At 45.3% G+C, this 25,152-nt stretch overlaps 1 protein-coding gene across 2 annotated transcripts in view; it reads right to left on the reverse strand.

Annotated features, from left to right (window-relative positions):
• gria2b (glutamate receptor, ionotropic, AMPA 2b) overlaps positions 1–25,152 on the reverse strand; it is a gene marked incomplete at both ends in the record, with an annotated part of 48,348 nt that overhangs the window by 4,874 nt on the left and 18,322 nt on the right. For both annotated transcript variants that reach the window (XM_080526832.1, XM_080526833.1), the window contains 9 exons: positions 1,436–1,803; positions 2,420–2,626; positions 2,995–3,102; positions 3,876–3,980; positions 4,591–4,758; positions 5,582–5,740; positions 5,895–5,948; positions 7,403–7,599; positions 16,766–17,005. In XM_080526832.1, coding sequence (XP_080382958.1) covers positions 1,436–1,803; positions 2,420–2,626; positions 2,995–3,102; positions 3,876–3,980; positions 4,591–4,758; positions 5,582–5,740; positions 5,895–5,948; positions 7,403–7,599; positions 16,766–17,005 — 1,606 coding nt within the window. The remainder of the gene's footprint in view (positions 1–1,435; positions 1,804–2,419; positions 2,627–2,994; positions 3,103–3,875; positions 3,981–4,590; positions 4,759–5,581; positions 5,741–5,894; positions 5,949–7,402; positions 7,600–16,765; positions 17,006–25,152) is intronic.

Raw genomic sequence — 25,152 nt, forward strand, 5'->3', positions numbered from 1 at the left:
CATGATGAGAAGGGCGTACTGATATGGATGGATATGGATGTTAAGTGGGTTGTACTATGTGAACTTACCAGATGGGAAAGGTCATTGTTACACCCAAAAGGTCAAGGGTCAGTTATTCTGACTACTCCTCAGTGCCTTCTGTCAATAGGCAAAGCTCCACATAAAAAAAAAAAAAAAAAAATCAGGGGAGGCTAGTGGAGGTAGAAATCGGAGGACGGGCTCATTCTAATGTATGGAGGATGGAGCGAAATGAGGAATGAAGTATCAAACACTTGCAATAAAGAGGCTAAATGTAAAAATCATTGTGATCGCTGATTTAGACCTCATAAACTAAATCATAATAAATTAACATGAATGCATTGTTGCACAATAAAAGACGTGCCAAATCCAGTGACAAGTAACACTAATAAGGAGTAGCAAGGAAAACTGTCGGACCAGCCTTGAGACAAAACATTGTTGTCTGCACAGTAAACAACATTAGGAACTTGTTATATAACTAGAGGGCTGGGGAAAACTTTCTGTCACCACACAACCCCCCCCCCCCCCCCTTCTCTCTCTCGCTCCCTCCCTCTCTCCACCTCTCTCTCTCTCTCTCTCTCTCTCTCTCTCTCTCTCTCTCTCTCTCTCTCTCTGTTCAAACCCCAGAGTAACGCTCACATCATTACTGACAGACTGAAGGAGAGACGAGGAAGATAGAGGGATGCTGATGACATGTCTCTCCCGGTGACTGTCCTCTCTCCTCTCTCTCTCTCTGTCTCTCTGTCTCTCTGTCTCTCTCTCTCTCTCTCTCTCTCTCTCTCTCTCTCTCTCTCTCTCTCTCTCTCTCTCTCTCCCTCTCTCTCTCTGTCTCTCTCTCTCTCTCTCTCTCTCTACGCTGGGAGGTGGGAAACTATTTAGCATAATCGTCTGCACTCACACCTCATTAAGTCACTATATGACAAACACTAATATGACAGCGAATTCATTAAGGCTATAACAATTATAATTAAAGCCAAGGCACGTCCAGTTACATAAGACTGAGGGTTCTACAGGAAGTCTGTCAAGAATATAACCCAAGGATGGACGAGAGCAGAAGCACTTAACCAACTGTTGAAGTGAATGAATTCTTGGGTTTCTTTCTCTTTGGATAGAATTTGCAGAGGTCTTATCAATGAACCTAAACACTAAACAGGTTCATGTTATCAGGTAATCAGACATAAACTTTTTTTTTTAAATTTGATTCGTGAACAAAGCAAGAGATGAAAAATGCCATAGTACAATAATACAAGTGGCTAGGTTGTGAATTCACCAGGCCACCCAGGTCAGTCACTGGACTCAACCAACAGATATCAACCAGAGGGGGGTGTTTCAAACTCCCCTAGGCGAGATGTCACACCCCTTGTCACACTGGACCGAACCAATATCATATCAACCTGGGGGGGTGTTTCAAACTCACCTAGGCGAGATGTCACACCCCTGTCTCATAAAGGCGCCCAGGGAAAACCACAGACTGTTGAATATCCCAAACTCGTTGGTCGACTCATTAGTCTGGATCTGCCCATCCTCGTACTCCTCGGTGTGCCACTCGTAGGGGCTGAACCGGCTGACCAGGAAGAGCACCACGCTGACGCCGATGTAGGCGAACACGATGCACATCCAGATCTCGTAGGCCAGCGGGTCCAGGAAGGAGAACACCCCCGGTTTGGACTTCTGGGGCTTCTTGATCATGATGGAGATGCCCAGGCTCATGAAGGGCTTGGAGAAGTCGATCACCTCCTCGCGGACCAGGGTGATGGTCAGAGGGGCCACGGCTATGTCCGCTTTCTGTGACGGAGAGGGCAGGGAGGGGGGGTGGGGGGGGGGGGGGGGGGGGTGGAGAAGCTTGTTTATAGTACCAAAGTGGGGGAGTGAATGCAACCAATCAAAATGTTCAGACTTTTCTTTTGAAACATGGAACGTTTCAACGGTGGTGAGAATCACAACACAAACTCGCTAGTCAAGCCAAAATACTGACAGGCATTGGATTTGGTGAGTAATCCCCACTGCTACCTAGTTAACTATAACACTACTTTACATTGTAAGTAGGCTCACAAAACAAGCTGTGTTAGTTGACTAGCAATGTGTCATTGATTTTCAACAACGCGGCAATGTATTCACATTTTTCACTACACTATGGTTTGACCATGTAATTATTAACATTTAGTTATGAAGTTGGGCAACTGTGTTGATATGTCACAGCTATGGCGCCAAAAGCAGTAGGGTATAAACAGGAGAGGCTGGTGGAGGCAGAAATTGAAGGACATGTGTTTGATACCATTCCTCATTCCATTCCATGCATTACAATGAATATCATTCTTCATTGTATTCCATGCATTACAATGAGCCCCGTCCTCCGATTTCTACCTCCAACAGCCTCCCCCGGGTGTAGAGCGTTCCTCACCCCATAGACCAGCTCCCCGACCATCCCGTTCCAGATCTTGGTCTCGGCGTCTCGGGCTCCGTACTTCCCGTCCCCCACGATCTTCAGCTGGTACTTGAAGCCGCAGTGCTTGGCGATCTCAGCTGCCAGGTCTACACAGTAGCCCTCGTATCTTTCATTGTCTAGGAAAAGGTCACTGTTCTTCTTCAGCATTACGTACGGAGCTTCCTGGAGGGAGTAAACAACAGCAACGTCAACAACGATAACAACAAAAACAAATCCTGTTTCGTTCCAGCGGCCTCGCCTCTACATCACGGTACAGATGACAGCTTCATAAAACAAAGGTCGTTTACCAGGAGGATTGTAAATCACCACCCATAATATGGGAACAGACTTGAACCAACAGAGAATCGTGTGGCTTGTGTTTGTCAATTGGACAATGAAGCTTGTTTGAGTTTGATTATGCATGAGCTGTTACCAAGGATACTATGGATGTTGTGATGTGAAAACACGCCAGGGAGAATAATCCATTTCTAGTTTTTACAGTAGTCAGGTTGTAGAAAGAGCAGTTGATATACGCAGTCCAAAACCATTACCAGAATAGTGGTGACGATGACTGTTTTGTTTTCCATATCTGTTGAGTTGGTAGGTAGCACGTCTGATTTAGTGACGGCCATTTTGTCCACCTCGTTCCAGTACCCAATCTGAGGAGGAAGAAATGAACAATGTGGTTAGCAATGTGACTCCTAAAAACGAAGGTTCATTGTCATCCTCATTTATCTATTGATCAATCATTTAACCAGGTAAACTGACAGAGAATTAATGATCTTTCTCTCATATTCTCATTCATTTATAGCATGCTCCAAAAAACTCCTACAGTACATAAAGACAGTCTCTGAATGTCAGTACACTTCAACTTCCATTCATATGTTTGTGGTACTTCTTTAAAGGTAGACTGAGATATTACCGTCAGTGGGGAAAGAGCATGGAGACACTACCAGAGGTCGTTGCAAAACCGTGACAATCAAGAAATATGAAGAGACACCCAACTCCGGCACGCACATGATGATGTTACGCCCACACCAACATCGAACGAGTGCCTCTTGTTGTTTACTTCAGTGTTCTGTGCCTTTTTTGGCATGTCTGATATGTCTGGCCTATCCCCGAGTCTACCTTTAAGTAACCTTGTACACGGTACACGGTCCCACCACACTGCAACAAGTAAATCTAAGGATCTAAGTCGATAAATATCTTAAATCAAGGCAATGTTTTTTAGGCTGGCTGCACTAGTTTTAAGATATCCTTTACTTGTTTTTAAAAAATCTTGGCAAGCGGAATTTTCTTGTTCTGTTGGCGGATACTTTTGCTTATTTTAAGTAATATTTCCCCCATTTTATTGGTTTCTTTTCTTGTTTTTGAGCGCTGCCTTTTTGCAGTGTTGAAGTGCAGAGACATGGTCCACCTCGGGGGGCCTTACCTTCACAGGCCCGTTGTTTTTCAGCTCCATGATGTTGACTGAGTAGTTGACTCTCTTCCCGTATTGGTCGAACTGAATGTTACCTGTCAGGCCGTCGACGCGCACCTGCATGACACAAAGGAGCAAAGACAGTCAGGAAGGAGGAGGCCACGGTTAAAGACCTTCTGAAGCACAGGAAGGACACAGTTAAAGACCTTCTGAAGCACAGGAAGGACACAGTTAAAGACCTTCTGAAGCACAGGAAGGACACAGTTAAAGACCTTCTGAAGCACAGGAAGGACACAGCAGATACAGCCTCTCCTCCTGTGCAGTCTCTGGCGTTGGCCTCGTAGGAACAGTGAGAGAAGAGGCTCAGGGAAGGCATCCTAAGTGTGTGTGGGCATGGCTATTGTCACTGCTAACTCGAGGGAGGATAATGTGTGTGTGGGTGGGTGTGTGTGTGTGTGTCTGTGTGTGTGTGTGTGTGTGTGTGTATGTCTGTGTGTGCGATAGAGCTGCCAGCTCGAGGAAGAATAATGTGCGTGCGTGTGTGTGTGTGTGTGTGTGTGTGTGTGTGTGTGTGTGTGTGTGTGTGTGCGGTAGAAAGCATGCCAGGAAGCTCCGTTCCGCTCTGGGCCGTTGCCACGGCAACCTGCGCCCAACCTGCGCTCGCACGCGACGTGTGTGTGTGCGTGCGTGTGTGTCTCGTCTCGCGCCCGCCCACCCGCCTGCCCACCTGTTTGAGAGCGCGCTCAATCTCCACCCCCTGCGCCCAGGGCACAGCGGGGTTCGCCAGGCAGTCCCCGTTGTTGGCTCGCCGGGACACGTCGATGCGCTGCTTGTGCAGGTAGCGGAAGGCCTCGGTCATCACCTGCACCGAGTCGTAGGTCAGGGCCGACGTGTACTGGAGGGGCAGAGAGAGAGGGGGAGAGGGGATGTGTGAGTGTGGGTTAGACAGAGCCTGCTATGGTTGTACTGGAGGGGCAGAGAGAGAGGGGGAGAGGGGATGTGTGAGTGTGGGTTAGACAGAGCCTGCTATGGTTGTACTTGAGGGGCAGAGAGAGAGGGGGGGAGAGCCGAGCTTCCCACGGCTGTCAGAACTGCAGAATCAACTACCCCTGTACTGTTTCTCCTGTGTCATAAAAAAACAAGCCAAAAAAACTATCTTTCTTCTTCTAGCACGACGACTGCCATTGGCCCCTGACTTGAGCATAGATTACTTTTTCCTGTTGCGACTGATGGAGTGGAGTGTGGGGACAGAGCCTGGAAATGGTTGTACTGGAGGGGCAGAGAGAGAGAGAGAGAGAGAGAGAGAGAGAGAGAGAGAGAGAGAGAGAGAGAGAGAGAGAGAGAGAGGGGGGGGGAGGGGGTAGATGGTGGTTTGGTAGACAGAGTGTCTGTTTGTACAGTACAAGTAGGGAGAGATGGATCTGTGTGTGTGTGTGTGTGTGTGTGTGTGTGTGTGTGTGTTTGTGTGTGTATGTGTGTGTGTGTGTGTGTGTATATTCCCAGGACAGTACAGTGTGAGTGTATGAGAGTGAATACGGGGGAGGGAGAGGACACAAACACTTCACGGCTCCTCAGAGACAGAGCTGAGTGGCTCGCACCAATCCTCCTCAACAGATGTGTGTGTGCCTGTGTGTGTGTGTGTGTGCCTGCGTGTGTACATATGTGTGTGTGTGTGTGTGTGTGTGTGTGTACATGTGTGTGTGTGTGTGTGTTCTCACCCTAATCTTGCTGTCGGCCCCTGGGTACTCCTTCTCCTCCAGGGCCTCCCATCTCTGGTCGAACTTGGACACCAGCGGGTCGTCGAAATCTACGATCTGGAACCCAGACACGTTCGCCCCGCCGTACTGGATCTTGGACAGGTCCCCGTCGACGAACCCCTGGAATAAATAACACACACAAAGGTTAGAGAAGAGATACAAATTATTGACGTTACGAAAAGGTTAGCGGAAACAAAGCACAGGGGGATTTACAATTAAACGGTGTTATTGAATCAGTGTGTTTTTATTTAGGTCCACGAAAATGTTGACTCACCAAGTTTGCGACGATGTAATGGTAGCCTTTGACGTGACGGCCAATGGTGATGACCTGCAGGCACGAATAGACACTGTTAACACAAACCAACACACATACACACACACGCACGGGCGCACACACACACACACACACACACACACACACACACACTCACACAAGCTGTTCCAATTCCAATGTCCATATTCCAACATTAGTGCAGTAACATCATTTGACACTCATAACGATTATCATTTGTTCAATAGAGTTTTGGTCACAGTCAGGAGAGACCGTCAGCGAGCGATAATCCACTCAACCTCGACACACCTGGAACTAATCCCGCCGCGTGACCGGTACAACTGTTTGTCAAGCTCGTTAGATAAAACGATTTAGAATAATAGTGTGTGAATGTCTGTGTCAGGCAGGTCGGGCCAGGAAGCAGGTCTGGGTCTCCCAGATAAAGCCCGCAGCAGGCAGGAGGCTACACGAGGATCCTCAGGTATTGATTTCGGCGTTTTGGTTAAATACACGTCTGAGGTGCCTCAAACACTAATCGATAATCTCATCTCACAGGCGGAAGGAGGAGATGGATAAATAACGTGTTTGTGTGGAGCTCTTCAACCTGTAATAGGAGTTTTGTTTACAGTCTATGTTAACGATTAGTTTGGCTGTTATCGCGCCTCAGCCCATTTAGTGAGTAGGTGTGGAATCTTAGACCTGGGTATTAACAAGGTGGTGTGGACCGGGATCAAATACCCAACTAATTGATTGCATAATATGACAATATTTTGGGATTCCTGGTTTTATTGTGTTGTATTTATTTTATCTATTTCTTATCTCCTACCTCTTCTTTTATTGTATTTTATTTACTATTGTTTTTATGTTCAGCACTTGGAGTTGCATTCAATACATGACGTGTGCTGTATAAATAAAGTTTGATTGATTGATTGATTGATAACATAGAGAGCATGCTGTGCCAATACAGTCTCAATAGAGTACAACACTACCCTGAATCTATAAATGTCTTTGGAACACCAAAGCAATAAAGCTACGATACCAACCAATTTCAGTCCGTTTAAGTTCCTGCAGGATCTTAGAGTGTTGAGTTGTAACTCTATTGGTTTAGGTTCGGGATGTTCGGAGGGTAAGATAATCCTAATGTTTATCTGTACCTCCACCATAGCATCTGTACCTAGTCCTGTATTGGGTCTTTGTCTTTGAGGCTATAAACCAATACCATCCTACTCTGACCTCTGACTTCTACTCAGATGCTCCACAATGTCTTTGAGGCTAAACTGGTCCCAGCCCTGTTGTCAAAGACAACACCATCCTCCCCTTACCTCTGACCTACCCCTTCTCCACAATGTCTTTGAGGCTAAACTGATCCTAGTCCGTTTGTTAAAGACAACGCCATCCTGCTCTGTCATCTGCTCACCAGTTCCATAATGTTGGGGAAAGTAAACTGACCCTAGATCTGTTGTTTTAAAGACAGCATCATCCTCCCCCTTGACCCCTGACCTCTGACCCACCTGCTCCATGATGTCTTTGACCTTGTCCTGCTCACAGTCCAGGATGACCCTCCTCTCCTTCTTGTTCTCCAGGTCCTGGAACAGCGAGCGGTACGCCTCGTCCTTCCTCTCGTCCTTCAGGTTGCCCACGTTGATGGCCGTCACGTGCCACTTCCTCTCCGCCGCCATGTCCAGCACCACCTGCAGCGTGGTCAGTCCTGCGCAGAAACAGGAAACAGGAAACGGTTAGAATAGAGGTCAAAGCCTGCTCTGACTCAGCCGAGATGAAAGGCTATCGCGTCCCCCCAAAATCCGGAGCCCCCCCCGTTCCGTGGTTTAGTCTAGTTTGCGTAGCCTAACGCTGAAATGTCACGTTCCCTCCTCTTACTTTGGAGCGGCATGAGAACAAAGATTGAAAATGGAGGGGGGGTACAACCCTGTGTAGAACCCTACCCCCATCCCCCCTACAGACGTACACATATCTGATGGATTGGATAGGTACAAGCATGACGGCAAAGTCAACCTTGTACTGCATTCACTACAGCGTAGAGGAACAGTCATTCGTGGCACCGGCTTTAACCGTCTGCTAAATACAGTACAGGGCCTGTCTCCCAGCCGGCAAGTTAGTTATCTCAAAGGTTAAACCATCATCTTTAGACCTACACCTCACAGTCCTCTCCTTCCTGTGTTCTACCTTGTTTAATGACGATACAACAGAGCAGAACCTCGGCGAGTATTGATCCGGGATGCGCCGAGTGCGGATGGAGGATGATTTGATAAAGGGCCTGAGTGTTTCAACCCCGGTGTCGGCGAGGACGCGGTGAATTACACACTGTAATCGATTCGGTGTGACTGGACACACCGGCTCTTCTGATAGTGGGAGGGCCTTGGGTGAAGATCGAAACATGGCGGCTTGCAATTTTACTCCGGACACACTGTACGTCATGATTACTGGAAGGTCATTATCAGGCCGTTCGGGTCGACTGGTTCTTCGATGCTCGTTAAAGGAGATAATTGGAATCCCGACATGATTCAAGCAGCGTCCCAAATCAGCTGATGTGGCAGGGCAGTAACTGCTCGATACTGTATGGGGGTAGGCGTTGAGTGAAATTGGAAAATAATATGTTTTGATAATTACAAACGTGTTCAATGACTGGGAAGGTCTTGACTCATCGCTCATGATCCGTGTTTATTGCATGATCTTACAGAGAAAAGAAGTGCACCCGGTATTGAACGTGAAATCATATTTCTATACAGCTGATGGAGCCGGTTAATAGAAAAGGTGGCTATTCTCAGAGGATATTCAGGAATCAGTCTACCTTGGCCCTAACACATATTGTTACCATCCAGCCGTCTAACAAACACTGTCTAAGCTCATTGGAACACAGTAATGAAAACCCACAATGAATACCAGCTATGAAAACCCTCTTCACAATAAATGATTCCATCATGACAAAGGTTGAATCTAATCTAATATATGAAAACCCACTATGAAAACCACTATGAAAACCCACTATGTCGCCTAGAGGTTAGAGAGGCCAGCTAGCAATCGGAAAGGTCGCTGGTTCGATCCCCGCCTCAGGAGGGAGCTGCATGTGAGCGGGTGATTGGAGGGTTGCTGGCATCATATCTAAGGTGCTGCGCCCGCAAGGCACTTAACCCCTAATTGCTTCAGGGGTGCTAATTTAGATTAGATTAGATTCAACTTTATTGTCATCGCAGAGTACGAGTACTATAACGAAATGCAGTTCAGCATCCAGCATGCAAATAGTGATATAAGAATATGATATAAATAGAATAAGAATGGTAGTAGGTAAACAATACAGTAAGTGCAGAGGAAGTATTGTAAGCATCAGTTTAGTTTAGAGGTACTGTATATGCAGTTATGGGCTGTATACAGATGAGTTGTGTACAGTTAGGTAGCTAGTACAGTGAGGTAGTTTATGTACAGTATCTAATGTACAGAAATATTAAAGAAGCTATATCAGGAGACATGTGAAATGTGCAATATACAGTATGTGCAAAGGTAGTAATGTAAACATCTGTAGTGCAAAGGTTATAGTACCTGTACTGTATTAATGACAATAAAGACCATTCATTCATGCATTCATTAATTCATTCATAGAGGGATCACATTAACCACAGATGTGCAGCCATCAGGGTAGAGTAAAGTCTAGAGTCTAGAGTAAAAAATACATTTCGTTGTACTCTGTGCAATGACAAAAAGGTTGAATCTAATCTATGGAAACCCTTGATGAAAACCCACTATGCACACTAGTTATGAAAACCCACTGTGAATACTAGTTATGAAAACCCTCTTCACAATCAATGGACTCCATCACAAACAATAGCAGACATTTCAACAGCTTTGAGTTTTCTATCATCCATTGACATCCTGTTTTTTCCGGCTTGACCGTAAATGTGAGTGATTCATCTGTGTTCCACATCAGAGTGGGGTGTCTCTTTTGTGTGTTAGTTCAAAGAGTGAATTGTATCTTCTGTGTGTTAGATCAGAGAGTGAAGTGTCTGTTCAGTGTTCCAGTTCAGAGACCACAGTGTGGTCAGATCTCCCAGCGAGCATCATCCTGTGTGGATGACAGCAAGGCAGCAGAGACTCATCCTGTGTGGATGACAGCAAGGCAGCAGAGACTCATCCCTAGGAGGGCAGTGAGCTGTGGTGGCGAAGGACACACACACACAGTCACACACTGTCAGTGGAGCTGACACTCACATACACACACACACACACACACACACACACACACACACATACACACGCACGCACACACACCCTGTCAGTGGAGTCTGTCTCTCTCTCACACACACACACACACACAAACAACACACACATGCACGCACACACATGCACTCAACCCAAAAACGTAGAAGTCAGAATCCAAACCGGATGTGACCGTGTCTTCTCTTCATGCTGTCAGCTAACTCTGCACAAGTCGTACAAAGTTCACTGCAGATGAACCGCGTTCTCAGACGACATGTACATTTCGCCAAGAGCTGTTGTGATAACTTGGCTCATCCGTGGGTGAAATCCTCCAGTGTCTGCCTGGCCTTAGACACATCGCTGGGAGAAGTCCACAGGGGGTGAGGACAGACTTTGAAATAAACATATTCATGTACCACCCAGGGGCAAACGGGCACCCCCCATCCCAAATGAGGGCATCCTAATGCATGTTAATGTGGGCAGAACGGGGCAACAGACAATCGGCATAACCACGAGTGTTATGAATATGTATCCATGGGGTATTTGTGGCCTAGAGGATAGTGAGTTGGACTGGTGATCAGAAGGTCATGAGTTTAAATCCCACCTGGGAACACCACCACTATTAAGGCACTTGGCTTACTTGAGTAAGGCACATAGCCCTAAATTACTCCAGGGAGACTGTCCCTGTAATCTCTAATTGTATGTTTGGATAAAAGCGTCTGTAATGGTCAAAATGTAATGTGGGCCGAAAGGGGCAACAGACTGCATCCAACGCTCTCTCCCGAAAGGCACCTCACAGTGGAACCGTCACAGCGTGAGTTCGACCCTGAGCAAAGGTGCACGCTAAAACGTCCACTTCTATCCCATCGATTATACTGTGCTGCAGATGATTCTGTAAAGTAAAGACTGTGCCTGCCGGAATATGAACGCTGAGCTCCAACCAACTGGGATGGGGATTATCATGGTTGGGAATCAAAACCATGTTTCTCATCCGAGGCTGTTTAGAAATACAAGACATATGTTGTTGTGATGCCCGGGGCCTCTGTTGATGCCCTTTGTGGCTGCAATCAGGGAGGTTCATGGTAGAGTAACAACACAGAACGTTGTTATCTAACCTCAGATAACCCCGTCGTCACAACGCAGAAGGCTAATACCCAGAGGGTCCCGTGGGGAGATAGCAAAACACAAAAGACACATCGCGATTGATTTCGAAAAGCCTCTGTAACCGGAGAAAGAGGATTAGTCGTCTTCTGATTGGACAGGATGCCCAGTCGTCCTCTGATTGGACAGGATGCCCAGTCGTCCTCTGATTGGACAGGATGCCCGGTCATCCTCTGATTGGACAGGATGCCCAGTTGGAGCTCACGTAGTCGGAATCCAGAGACTCCAGGGCTGGATTAGATCTTAGATTAGTCAAACATTGGCAAATAACAATCAATTCATATCAGAACATCTCCCTTTGTTTTTATTAAACTCTCAAGTGAAGCTTATTGTACTCTCATTGATGTATTAAATATGCTGTACATATTGTAATAAGTTTATTTCATGAAAACCAAAGGGTATTTTAAATGCACTGTCTCTGCGGGATGGGCAGTAAGTAAGTAGCTTTCAGAACGGATGGTTCTCGAGCCTATTGGCCCATAGGGCAGGAGCCTATCTCCTTTTCTCTGTAGCGTGAGGCGGCTTGATGTACAAGTACACCCCCTGGACATGACACTGATGTCACAGGGTCTTACCCCCAATCCAACCCTTAATGCTGAGTGCCAAGCAGGGAGGCATCGGGTACCATTTTTATAGTCTTTGGTATGACTCTGCCGGGGATCAAACTCACTACCTCCCAATCTCAGGGCGGACTCTCTAACCACAAGGCCACTGAGCAGGTGGGATGTGCAGTACAGTACTACAAGTCCCATCTCTACAATGTAAACTGTTGTAGATGCTACTCAGGGGAGGCTGGTGGGGGTATAGAAATCGGAGGACGGGCTCATTGTAATGCATGGAACGGAATGAGGAATAGTATCCAACTTTGATATCATTCCTTATTCCGTTCCATGCATTACAATGAACCCATGCATTTCAATGAGCCCATCCTCCAATGTCTACCTCTACCAGCCTCCCCTACTTGATCTCCAAAGACATCCAGCAGGACACCCTTGAAAAAGAGACCCTGGTCACAAAAGGACCCCTTTACATACATACGAAGATAAATAAAATAAAATGAAATAATTAACCAGTAAAACCAGGGTAACCAGTATAACCAGCATTACCAGGATAACCAGTGTAACCAGGATAACCAGGATAACCAGTATCCAGCCTTTTTCAAGCAATCTGTCATCAACATGAGACCAATCAAGCCTCCCTTCCCTTTATTGAGACACTAACAGGGTCGCTTGGAGCATAGCACTGGTGTATACAGAGTAATTCACTGGTGTATAACTTTGATCTATACAGAGTAATTAACTGGTGCTGAGCATTCTGACAAGGCTGTGATAGACTCAATGACAGCTGGGCCACGGGAGCTGAAGTCTGCAGGTTTTTGGTCAGGAACTCATTTGGAGCCAATCGTAACCAGATGTGTGAACTCTCTAAATGATCAGTCATGGATCAATGAAAGTCACAGACAGAAGAAGAACATCAGCAGACAACAAGACCAGAGCTGCCTACTTCGTTCTCAAAAAGCATTGATTAGATTAAATTAGATTGGATTAGATTAGTTAGAATGTTATTGTCATTGCACAGAGTACAAGTACCGAGACAACAAAATGTAGTTTGGCATCTAACCAGGCAGTGCAAATAGTGTCATGGTGCAAAAGACATGATTATGTAGACAGTGTATGATATTACAGTACTAGGTACTATGTAAGGTATTACAGTGTGTGTAAATACATGTATATAAAAGTGAATATACAGTTGGACAATTGGAGGAGAATATCAAAGGAGAAAGGAACCTTCTAGATCTTCTCCAATGCGTTAAGTCGAAAGCGAATATACGTAGGTCAGGAATGTGTCCAAACAATGTAAACACTATATATAAATTCAGTAGCGTCTCCAGTAGCTAGCACATAGCATTTACATTTTTGGCTTTTAGCAGACACATTTATCCAAAGCGACTTACAACAAATAGATTTGCAAGAAGTACAGTAAGTGAATCGTCTATCCATCAGTCATCATAAGAAAAATAAATCTATGCTACGACCAAGGGCCATTGGCCGTCGCCATGCTAGAAGAAGGAAGAATTACTTCTTTTTTTAAATTATTGTTTATTTACAGTAGAGAAACTGTACATGGGAGTAGTGGGAATGAAGAGGTCTTTAGGAGACATAGCCATGTTGTATAACCGAATGAAGTCAGTGGTGGCTGATCCTCATGCATCATCCACTTCATGAATTTCATTGAACCCGTCCTCCGATTTCTACCTCCACCAGCCTCCCCTGAAAGAAGTGTTTCCCTAAAATAATCTGTCTACTTAACCCCACCACTCTATGTGACACTCTGCTGTGTTCTACCGCAGCTTTGCCAGTATCATGTTCAAAGGACTCTCTAGCAACAGAGGAAGCAAAAGGTTTAGCAATTAGTCTCAATGTACGAATGAGATTCATTATATCCACCAGCAGCTCGCACATTGACACACACAGACACACACACACACACACACACACACACACACACACAAACACACATCCGTTGAGGGGGAATGGTGAGAGCCACTCTGCTCTCTGTCCCTGCCCACTCTGTCCCTGAGGTGCCGCGAAGTGCTTGCGGCTTAAAAACGTGTCATCACACACACACACACACACACACACACACACACACACACACACACACACACATACACACACACAGTAGCGTAGGTTTTGATTTGAAATGTGGTGAGGACACTTCTGACTGGGGGTGTAGGGGTCCTCCCCTTGAATATTTTTGCAATTTCCTGCATTTCTAAGCAATTTAGCAAGTCTCATGGAACATCTAGCAGGTCTTTAAGAGGACAGCAAAAAAGATCTAAACATTTATTTATCAGTTTTTTATATAATAACAATGACTAAAAAAACAGCACTAAAGCAATGTTACTGTATAGGTAAGTCAAATATCAATGAGTGAACACGCACACACACACACACATAGCAACAAGCCACCGCACCAGTGAACGCAGCGCACATCGGTGGTTGCCATGGGAATGCGGGGCTCTATCTGACCTAATTAGACTGAGGCATGCGATGATGAAATGCACAAGGGCGAGTCATAGAGCGACATTCAGCTGGGGACTACATTAGCAATAGCATACTGTAACCCTAAACAAAGTGTATTAGTGCTAGCATTAGCATTAGCGTACTTTATACCTTATCATTCTACAGTATATAAATAAAGGAGGTGCAAGACCTCAATGTAGCCAAAGCTAGCGCCTTTTGCGAACAGGCATTGAGCGTCCGTAATCTCCCTAGTTGAACCTTCTTTTGAGTGCAGGGACCTATAGTATGAGGGTTGTTTAACGTAGCTAAAGGTAATACGCATTTACTGTGCCAACTGTCAGACACAGACTTGTCTTGTGCTGCTAGCTGGGAGATCCCTGGAACGACAGGCTCCATGTGATGAGACAGCTGTGGGCTACAGCTCTGCTCTGAGAGAGAGAGAGGGAGGGTGGAGGGGGGGATAGAGAAGAGATAACAAGATATGATGAGAGATAAAGAGAGTGTGAGGGAATGGAGAGAGAGGGAGAGAGAGAGAGCGAGCGATGTACAGTAGAGAGAGTTGGGGACAGACGGCTGAGCCAGGCGGCATCCCAGGCTGGGTGATCAAACTGTGTGTGCCGCAGCTGGCTGGTGTGTTCACGGACATATTCAATCTCTCCCTCTCCACAGGTACAGTATAGTCCCGTCCCGCTTCAAGTCACTCATCATTGTCCCGGTGCCGAAAAAGAACAAGGTATCATGCCTAAAAAACTAGGCGCCCTGTTGCTCTCACTCCCAGTCACTGCTTTGAGAAACTTGTCAAGGAACTAATCTGCAGAACTAAACTTCTCTGACGAGACTAAACCCCACTTCTCTGACAAGACTCTCTCCCTCATCACTCAACTTTCCATCTTCCACCATCCAGCTTCCGTCCGTTCAGTTATTATTCCAGAATGTTCACTCTCCCAAAAGTACATCTTCACAAAAGACGGGCTCTCCTCAACCTCTCGCTTTTGTGACAGGCTGATATATAATAATCTTCTCTCTCCTTTCAGCCATTGTTGTGCGAGGCCCTGTGCTGTAACAGAACGTCCTATCACCAATTTGTTACTTCTCTCTCCTGTGCTTCATCAGGCCGGCGGGCGGATTCATATCCTCTCTATGGTATATTTCTTTTTTTCCAAATGTCTCACAGGATAATTCCCATGGATTACAATCACTGTTATCCCAGCGGGTTATTGCAGCCGCCAACAGCTACAATGCAATGCATCGCTGATCATGAGTAAATTCTAATGTATAATTTCAAATAAGCCCCCATTACGAACAGTTACAGGAAACCAAACACCATGAGCACATTTACATGATCCCCGCCAATTGTTGCATGCAGTAAGGCACTAGTTTACAATAATACAATAACACAACACACGCACAGCATATGCATGCGCACACAGAAGTGTGCACAAACACACACACACACACACACACACACTAGCACAAACACTCATACACACACACACACACACACACACTAGCACAAACACTCATACACACACACACACACACACACACACACACACACACACTCATACACAAACACACACACTCATACACAAACACGAGCACAGCACTGGTACTCCCCTACCAGTGATACCAACAAGCTCTCAACCAGGATGTGCCGACGGATCCTATCTGACAACTTGTTTGTCGGGGTCCGCAACACAACACCCTCTCCACAGTGTCCTGCTACCTGGCACCGTGCCCAGCTAATAGGCACCATGTCTGTGAAACATGCTGCGTTCCTCTGTGGAAGTGTCACATCTGGTCACGGGGGAACAGTATGTGACACAACGTCTGCAGGAACACACAGTAGGACGTGGTCTGATCTGGTTGGTGAGAGAGAGCTCAGGGGGGAGGGCGGGGGGAAGGGGGGGGGGGTTAGGGAGGGAGATAAAGATAGATGATGAGCGATGAAGAGAGGGTGGGGAGGGGAGTGAGAGAGCGAGAGAGAGACGAAGGGAGGGATAGGGAGAGAGAGAGAGAAAGAGAGAGGGGAGGGAGGGATAGAGAGAGAGAGAGAGAGATCTGGTTTGTGAAACAGCCTCTGAGGTCCATAGACTGGGAGTATCAGGTCTTGTACGTCTGAGTCTCCGGTAATCACATTCAGCCATTCTGCCAGGGAAGGCGTCAGCTGGATGGAATGTGGTTATACCACTGCGAGGCGTCTTCACTGCCACCTTATGACAGCCACTCGAAATATAACTGGTGAAATGTCAACACACACAAACAACTAAGCAAGCACACACACACACACACACACACACACACCACATGGGACTCCAGGATGCACACACACGCACACGCACACCTACACCCACACACAAGCACGCACAGTAATCCAGGACCAGTGGAGGTATACTGCATATACTGTTCAGTAGGTACTGTATGAGTCAATAAAAACAACAACAACAACAACAACAAAGTAATAAGTGTGTGTCCTACCTCTGTCGCTGTCGTACAGGTAAGCGAACTTGTCCCACTTGTAGTACTCTATGAGGCTGAGCAGCGGGCCCTTGATGTCGGGCCTCATCTGGATGATGAACTGCTGCACCCCGTCCAGGGGGAAGCTGGGCGTGATGAAGGACACGTGGAGCGTCCCGCAGAAGGACGTTATCGTGTTCACCGACTTCTTGTCGTAGAAGCCGAAGATGGCGTAGACCCCTCTGGAGAACTGGGAGCAGACTGGAGACCAGAGAGAGGGGGGGGGGTGGGGGGAGGGAGAGAGAGAGAGAGAGAGAGAGAGAGAGAGAGAGAGAGAGAGAGAGGACGTGTGTTAGTGTGTTTTGTTTTCTTGTGTGTGTTTGATTGTGTTTTTGTGTCCTGTTCTAGGCCTTCTTATATATATATATATGTTACGGTACATGTGGGAATACGGTACATGTGGGAAAACTAGGATTAGGGTTAGGTGCTACGTCCACTTGGTACATGCTGGCATGTCTAACCCTACCCCCAACCCTAATCCTAACCCTAAACCTACCCCTAACCCTAACCCTAACCTTAACCGTAGCACCCTAGCACCTAACCCTAACCCTAGTTTTCCCACATGTACCGTTTTCCCACATGTACCGTAACATATATATATCCTTTTTTTTTTTATTGTATTCAAGATTTGAGAAAGAAACAAGATTTTAAAAATGCTTTATTTCTAACATGAGTGACATTAACACATCACGACAATTCATTGAAATTAAATACAGCCACATTCTAAATCCCAGTTTGAGCATCGTACTTCTTTATTGTCATATTTTACAGGCTTGAATAGAATATTACATCAGAAAGAACCGTCGGCGGAGGGAGTAACCGTTTAATCCAATAGATGTCTTTCAATGTGGCCGTCCATAAGCGTTGCCCGGGGAACGCTTGTCTCCCCAACTGTAAAATATTCGCCGGCGACTTATTAAACGTTTATGAGCTCCCTCCTCCGTTATAGGATTCACCACGGCGAGGATGTGTACTCGGCTGCCCTTCCACTGGATCCCTTCCAGAGAGAGTAACTCCCCATTAAACCTTTATGTTGGATAGCTATCCTCTCGGGTCCCTGATATGACCCCATCTGCGCATTCTCTATGACCTCTCAAATGTCGGCCTGGTGTCATAACGCTTGGGATCTTCTGCTTGATTTAGGTTGGAGGAGGAGGAGGAGGAGGATGGAGCGCTTCAGGGTCAATCGTCCTCCAGAGAGAGAGGCCTAGGTGTAGGGGTGAGGATTCAGTACAATGCAGGGCCAGATGTACATAGAGATCTCTATAGGGTCTCTGCTGTGTGTGTGTGTGTGTGTGTGTGTGTGTGTGTGTGTGTGTGTGTGTCGTATAAAGCATACCGTCATGTCCTTTTAGAGATCTTAAGTGAAGCAGCAACACAATGAAAGTTTAATGATGGCTTCTATTCCTGCATAATTACATCTGGAGGTTCAGTGTATTATCCTTACAATAGTGACATGTTTTCAATTTCCAAAGGGTTCCTTACCTTTGGTGCTCTATTCAATATGATATCAAGAATATTCATGCTCATAATATAGGCCAGATATCGATAAACCATAGGTGTATTATTTTTATTTTATTTTTATTTTTTACAATCTTGGCATAGCCTCTAATCCATGCCTCTTCACCAGTGGAGGTTAGTGGAGGTAGAAATCGGAGGACAGGCTCATTGTAAATCGGAATGGAATGAAGATTGGTATCAAACACACGTTTGATGCCATTGTATCGCTTCCATTCCGTGCATTACAACGAGCCCGTCCTCCGATTTCTACCTCCACCAGCCTCCCCTGCTCTTCACATGCATTACCTATGGACATCCTGTAATATCGATGTTACACAGCACAGGGACTATACAGTATCTAGTTGATACTGTATAGTAAATATAAATAGTGAAAGGCTAAGTCGTAGGTAGTCGTAGCTGAGGCTAAGTACCGCAGGTGCAGGGTTGTAGTAGTACTTATGCCTCGTTGGGCAGAGATCAGCAACCGAGGCTGTGCGTTGTAAATGCTCCATTGATCATGTAAGTTAATCAGGCTTATTGACGGGGACATGCATGTCTTCCACAGCCATTAATTCAATGAGCTGTTTCCCTCCAACACAGTATAACCGAGGTTCACTTGCTGACATGGGAGATCGGGGGGGCCATCCATTAACACATTAGCTGTCTCAGCTAAAATGGACGTCTTGCTGCTACACTTCGGAACGTGGTTGGCAGAGCAGCGGCGGCCATTTTGGATGTCAACATTTGGATCCTTAGTGCTACGGTACACAAGTGTGTTAGCAAGGCGCGTCGCAGCCACAGGTGTTATGGGTGCTGCGACACCCGCACTTTCACAGAAACATAATTCTACCCCCCACCACCACTTGGCAACCCTGTGTTAAGTACACGGCAGAGAGAAATGCTAATGAAACGAAACTGAGTTCTCCCCATACATGAAAAAAGTATCGGTCAATTTAGATTGACTGACTGAACGGCCGTCCAGCCAATATCCAGCCACAGCCATTTGACCAACCCACCAGGCCAGGGACAAAGTAAACAGTTGAAGGGAAGTTACGTGTGTCTGTGGCACAATAGGATGTTTGTATGTGGCACTTGCTCGTTTGTGTTGAGCTTTAACAGATCCCCCCCCCCCCACTTAATTTGTAATTGTTTACACCTGATGACTGGAGCGAGGTGGTGGAGAGTTCGCTCGTGGGCTTGAGCTGCAGCTCTTTCCTCAGTTCCTCAGTTGGCAGTTACCCTGAGACTCAGTAGCTTAGCTAAGGCCTGGGGATAGTGTGGTTTTTGGCACCAACAACCTCCCACAAGTAAGCAGGTAACAAGTTTCCTGAGAGAAATACAGAAGAGCCGTTCTGAACTCCTTCAAAGTTTAAAGGAGGCTAACAGAGGCTCTTTGTAACACAAAGAGTTTGATACCATTCCTCATTTCATCCCATGCATTACAAAGAGCCCGTCCTCCGATTTCTACCTCCACCAGCCTCCACTGTTAAAGCATAACAACACCGCCCATCCTTGACACACCCATAACACGCAGCGCTCATCTAAAAAAACTAGAAATCAGGTCACGACGCTGATTGTTTACAATTAGCCCCCTCACATCCGTATCCCTCCGACATCTTAACAGATCGTGAGCTTAGAATGATAAGGTTCTATCTCCGTTTAAGGCAGTTCAGAGATATTGAGCGTCAACGTTTTTACATTCCATTATGTTTTGTGAGATGGAACCTTTGTATTTTATGGATTACTAGCAAAAAATGGTCAACTTTTTTTTAAAAATAACACCACACAGGCATTAATAAACACCTAATGGATCAGATTATGTAAAAAACTCAATTTTGACAAAAGTGGAGATAGAACCTTATAATTCTAACGTCACGAGATCCGCCGACTCAGCAATTAGCGTCTCGTCGTGTGATGGTGTGTTGCACGACCGGCTCTGAGGATGAGGAGGCCTGGCGGCTCTTCATCGATTCATGGCAACGTCCCTAATCCTTTTAGCTGATGATGATGACGACGGCGGCCATTGATGAGGCCAACCTGACTCATCAAATCACATTAAACGTCAGGCTAATCGTTGACATTAGCCCAGAGTGGGTGTGCTGTACTGTACAAGTCAGCAATATGATACTGTACTAAGAAGATCTTTCTCCCGCTAAAAAGCAATATCGTGTCGGTGGCTGTTGATGCGATGGTGAGTTTATCTCCAAACCATGAATAATAATACCTTTGAATAATAATAGAGCAGATTAGCGGACGGCGCTAATCTAATATGGATCCAAACAAAAAGGGTTTCACAAAGTACTTTTTAAACATCTCACATATTTAATGACTGTATAACTAGGACACACTGCACATAACCTCTACTATGACACAGTCATATCTACATACTATCACACTGCACGAAGGAGCGCTTTATGAGATATTTCCGGCTTGCCGCAATAAAACTGTAAAACCCCCCCTCTGGCTGGCTCGATTGGGGTGATCAGGGTCAGGCTGGGGGATGTTAAATCATACTGCACTGTTCTTACTATATATAATGTTTTTATTGTATTCTAATATTCTATTGTCACTTAATTTTGTTGTTGCTGTTTGTAAGCTGCTGTCTGTCTGTCTGTCTATTATACTGTACAGATGTGCTGTAGCCGTCAGCTCTCAAGTCTCCTTGACTCAAACACCTAAATAAAAGTCCTACAACCCAAACAGCATTTTCAGACGTTGAAGGTATAAAACACAGGAGTTTTCTCCAGGGTACAACCATTGCCAGGTCTGTGGGTCTGCAACTGACATCTCGACAGCGGCTGTGCCTCAGACGTCACATTAAGCTAAACTAATAAATAAACTGTCTCTCAGTTCTGGTTTAGCAAGCTCACGCCATGCAGGGTAGCATAGGCCCCGGACCCCATGGTAAACAACCAATACAAACATTCCCTCAGGAAAGGGATAAAGCCTTTTTGATTCTATACGATTTACGAAAAACAAGTCTGAGAATTATAGAGTTTATAAATTAGAAGCCAAGACTGTTTCCCTGTAGACAATAATTCTGTTTCTTGAGAATGGGCTTTTTGAAAACTGTAATTAACCAAAGAAAAAGGGAAAGAAAAGTGGAGGATTGAGAAAAAGCCATTAAAAGCTTGTCACATATGACCGGTTTCCAATGAAACTGGGCGGTGTTAGCAATTGGAAATACCCCCTAGACTAGAGTGTCTGAGTAAATCGCTTCATGTTGTTGATGAGCGAGTCCTAATTGGCCTGCCTCAGCTCAAGCTGAAACAAAATCTTGTTCTTTTTGCAGCACTGTGTCCACAAGCTTGTGGTTTTGACAAAGTTTCTACTTAATGTCTTTCTGTAATTCTGAAAAACACACAGTGGTGTCTGACTTAAGGGCGCAATCTGAGGAGTGTTTGCATGAGATAACTGTAGTCCAGATGATGGGGGTATGTACTGTGTGTTGTAATCCCAAACTATTTAGCTTCCAGAGAATATTTTACAGTGTGATGCCAACTGTGTGTGTGTGTGTGTGTGTGTGTGTGTGTGTGTGTGTGTGTGTGTGTGTGTGATGCCACTTTAGAGTATTGACACACAGCCTATTCATGGGGCCACTCTGGGCTGTATTCAAACCTTCTGCATTGACATTTGACATTTTTTGACATTTAGCAGATTATCTGCGTCCAAAGCGACTTACAACGAGCACATTTGTCTAACATCCACATGGTTTTTCATAACGGATGCACATTTTAATCCACATTTTGGTTGGGTTGTTTTATACCTTCTGCAGACAACCGCAGGGAACTACGAAGCGACTGCAGCCAAAACAACAGACGTCCAAAACAACAGACGTCCACACTGAGGCTTTCATTTATTCTGGGAGGCGTGTGGATGTCCAATGCGGACAAGTGGAGCAATGACAATACAGGACATGATGGACCAATGACAATATAGGACATGATGGACCAATGACAATATAGGACATGATGGACCAATGACAATATAGGACATGATGGACCAATGACAATATAGGACATGATGGACCAATGACAATATAGGACATGATGGACCAATGACAATATAGGACATGATGGACCAATGACAATATATAGGACATGATGGACCTGCATATTTATATCATTGAGACCCAGCCTACAGTATGACAGACCATCTAAGAAGGCATCTTTATATCATTGATACTGTACTTGGCCCTGTATGACTCAGACAAGGAGACAGCTTTATATCATTGCTACATATGTTGGTATGACATATAGACATATTGTATTGTATGGTATGATATTGTATGGTATGATGGTATGGTACAGTATTGTATTGTCTGATATTGTATGGTATGATATGATATGGTATGATATCGAACAGTGAGGAGTTATTACTGAGGAGTTAAAAAGTGAGGAGTTAAAGAGTGAGGAGTTAAACAGAGAGGAGCTATTACTGAGGAGTTATTACTGAGGAGTTATTACTGAGGCGATGGACTGGGGAGAGAGTTCTAGCTGTGTGTGGAGGTCTAATTGACTGGCTGTCTGATTCTCTGGTTGGAAAAGGATGACCTCCATTCCCCCCCCCCCCCACCAACGCCTCCATGTCAGCTCATTTCATCTTGTTACACACTCGTTAATGCAGGGGAATGGACCTCTGAGGCCACCGTAGATAGACCAATATTAAAATAGCTGAATTAATGTGTTCTAATATGTCAATTTGATGTGTGAAATACATGTCAGATGAGATATCTCATGAGGATTGTAAAGCCTGTTCAGAGATCAGTGCTTGACAATTATTCAGCTGTGACGCGATGATGCTGGTCTGTGGTGATTGGTCAACAGAAGAAGAGCAATATTGGGCGTGCAGGCTTTTGTTCAAGCCCAGCACACACACGCATGCACACACACACACACACACACACACACACACACACACACACACACACACACATACATACTCATACAATACTCAATATACTTTTAGATCTTGAATCAGATTCAAACCAGAAATGTGTAGTGTACTTTCTGTAAATGCAACCTCAACATGACACAATCTCCATTCCTCACTGCACATCAATACATTTTACATTTTTATCATTTAGCAGCTTTTTTCCGAAAACAACTTACAAGGCAAGCCTTATATGGACTTCCTGCCCCAACGAGTGCAGTAGCCTAATACATGTGCTGTTTTGGTTCATCAGTATTTAACTACCTCCCGTACAGTACTCCGCTCCACAGAGGGTTGTCATAATCACCTTATTAGAACTAACAATGGGCAAGTCAAAAATGTCATAGTTCTGTCTGCCTCTAGTGATCTCCATAACCTCCCCTGCCTTGCGCTAACGAACAGAGTGCTCTCTGGGAAATATATTTAGACCTGTCCCAATTAGCTGTCCTGATTTCCACTGTCTCTATGACTGGCTGGGTTTTAAACTGTCACATTTGATTTGTGAGATTCTTTTGTGTTCAAAATGAAAAATGAAGCTCAAAATGAATTCCTGCTGCCGACACAATGGGTGGTGTCATTTGAGGTGATGCTTAAAAAGGGATTGTGTCATTTAATGTCCGCTTTTGTGTGTGTTGATTGATGCTGGGAATTCGATGGGATTTTGAAATGCAGCTCATCTGGTCGTAATGTGGTATTTATTTTCCAAATGTTCACCTGCCTTTCACCTGTCGCTTATGATGTAATTGCTTTAATAGCAGGTGTGTTGTGTTCCAGGGCCACAACACTGCAGTTTATCAAATTGAGCAGTAAAAGGAGATGGGTAAGCATGCGCACACACATCAGCCCTAGTTAGCAGAATCTAGCCGCTAGCTATCCCTCTCCAGCAGGTCTAGAGGTTACTTATGTAACAGTGTGTGTGTCCCTGGGATGTGTAAGGTGGAGGAGGTTGGAAGCCACCGAGTCTTCCCCGCGGTGGCCTGGGTACGTGTGTCACTTATTTAGTTACTGCACCTCAGATCCCTCAATGGAGAGAAATCACTAGAGGCCCTCAATGGTTTACCACAAGTGCAATGCCTTGTGTCTCTCTCAATTGCAAATGGAGAATGTCAGTGAGGTGTTCTCACAGTCTGGAGAAAGAACAAGTGACATTACGTAACTGTTTTTCGTTGACATTTGTTGTTTTTAGTTTTTCCCTCAGTGAGGATATCAGGCCTGAGGCGGCATCGCAGCAGTATCTGGAGTTTCAAGCACGGTGACAGAACTGAAGGTAAATCTGTCACATTAAACCCATTTTGTGATGGTTCAGTGTACGGTGCGTGAAGCAAATGGTGTCAATACGCCTCTCACACAGCACCGTGAACACACACACAGACGTGCACACACACTTGATATGATATATATGATTTATATATTTATGATATAAATATCCATACCGCTGTAATGTTTGTGAATTCCCAGAAGCACACAAAAGTGTAATGTAGCTGGTGTTTCTCTCTCCCTCTCTGTCTTTCAGAATAACACTCGTCACGGAAGAGACAGCTTTTTGACAGGTACGATAAACCTACCTGACAGTCTTGTTTTAAATCAATCTCCAGGGGCGTTGAGAGAAATCACTATAGACAGACAAAGGTTTACTACAGGTAGGTATGCCTCTCTTCCTCTAAATTGTAGAATTTAATGTATTCAATACATTCTTCACAGGAAAAACAAGTGACTGTCTGTCTGACTCTCTCTCTCCCTCACCCTCTCTTGAAGCAGATACTTGGTCAACATCACAAAAACAACAACAACTACATTAAAACCAATTCCGACTCACTCCGGTTCCTTCCACCACACAGACACATTCTCAACTAACTATCCTACTGTAGCCTTCTGCCTCTGTACCGGTACACCAGAGAGACCAGAGAACATGAAGC

The sequence above is a fragment of the Nansenia antarctica genome (assembly GCF_963989245.1).
Source record: "Nansenia antarctica genome assembly, chromosome: 3".
NCBI classification, from domain to species: domain Eukaryota; kingdom Metazoa; phylum Chordata; class Actinopteri; order Argentiniformes; family Microstomatidae; genus Nansenia; species Nansenia antarctica.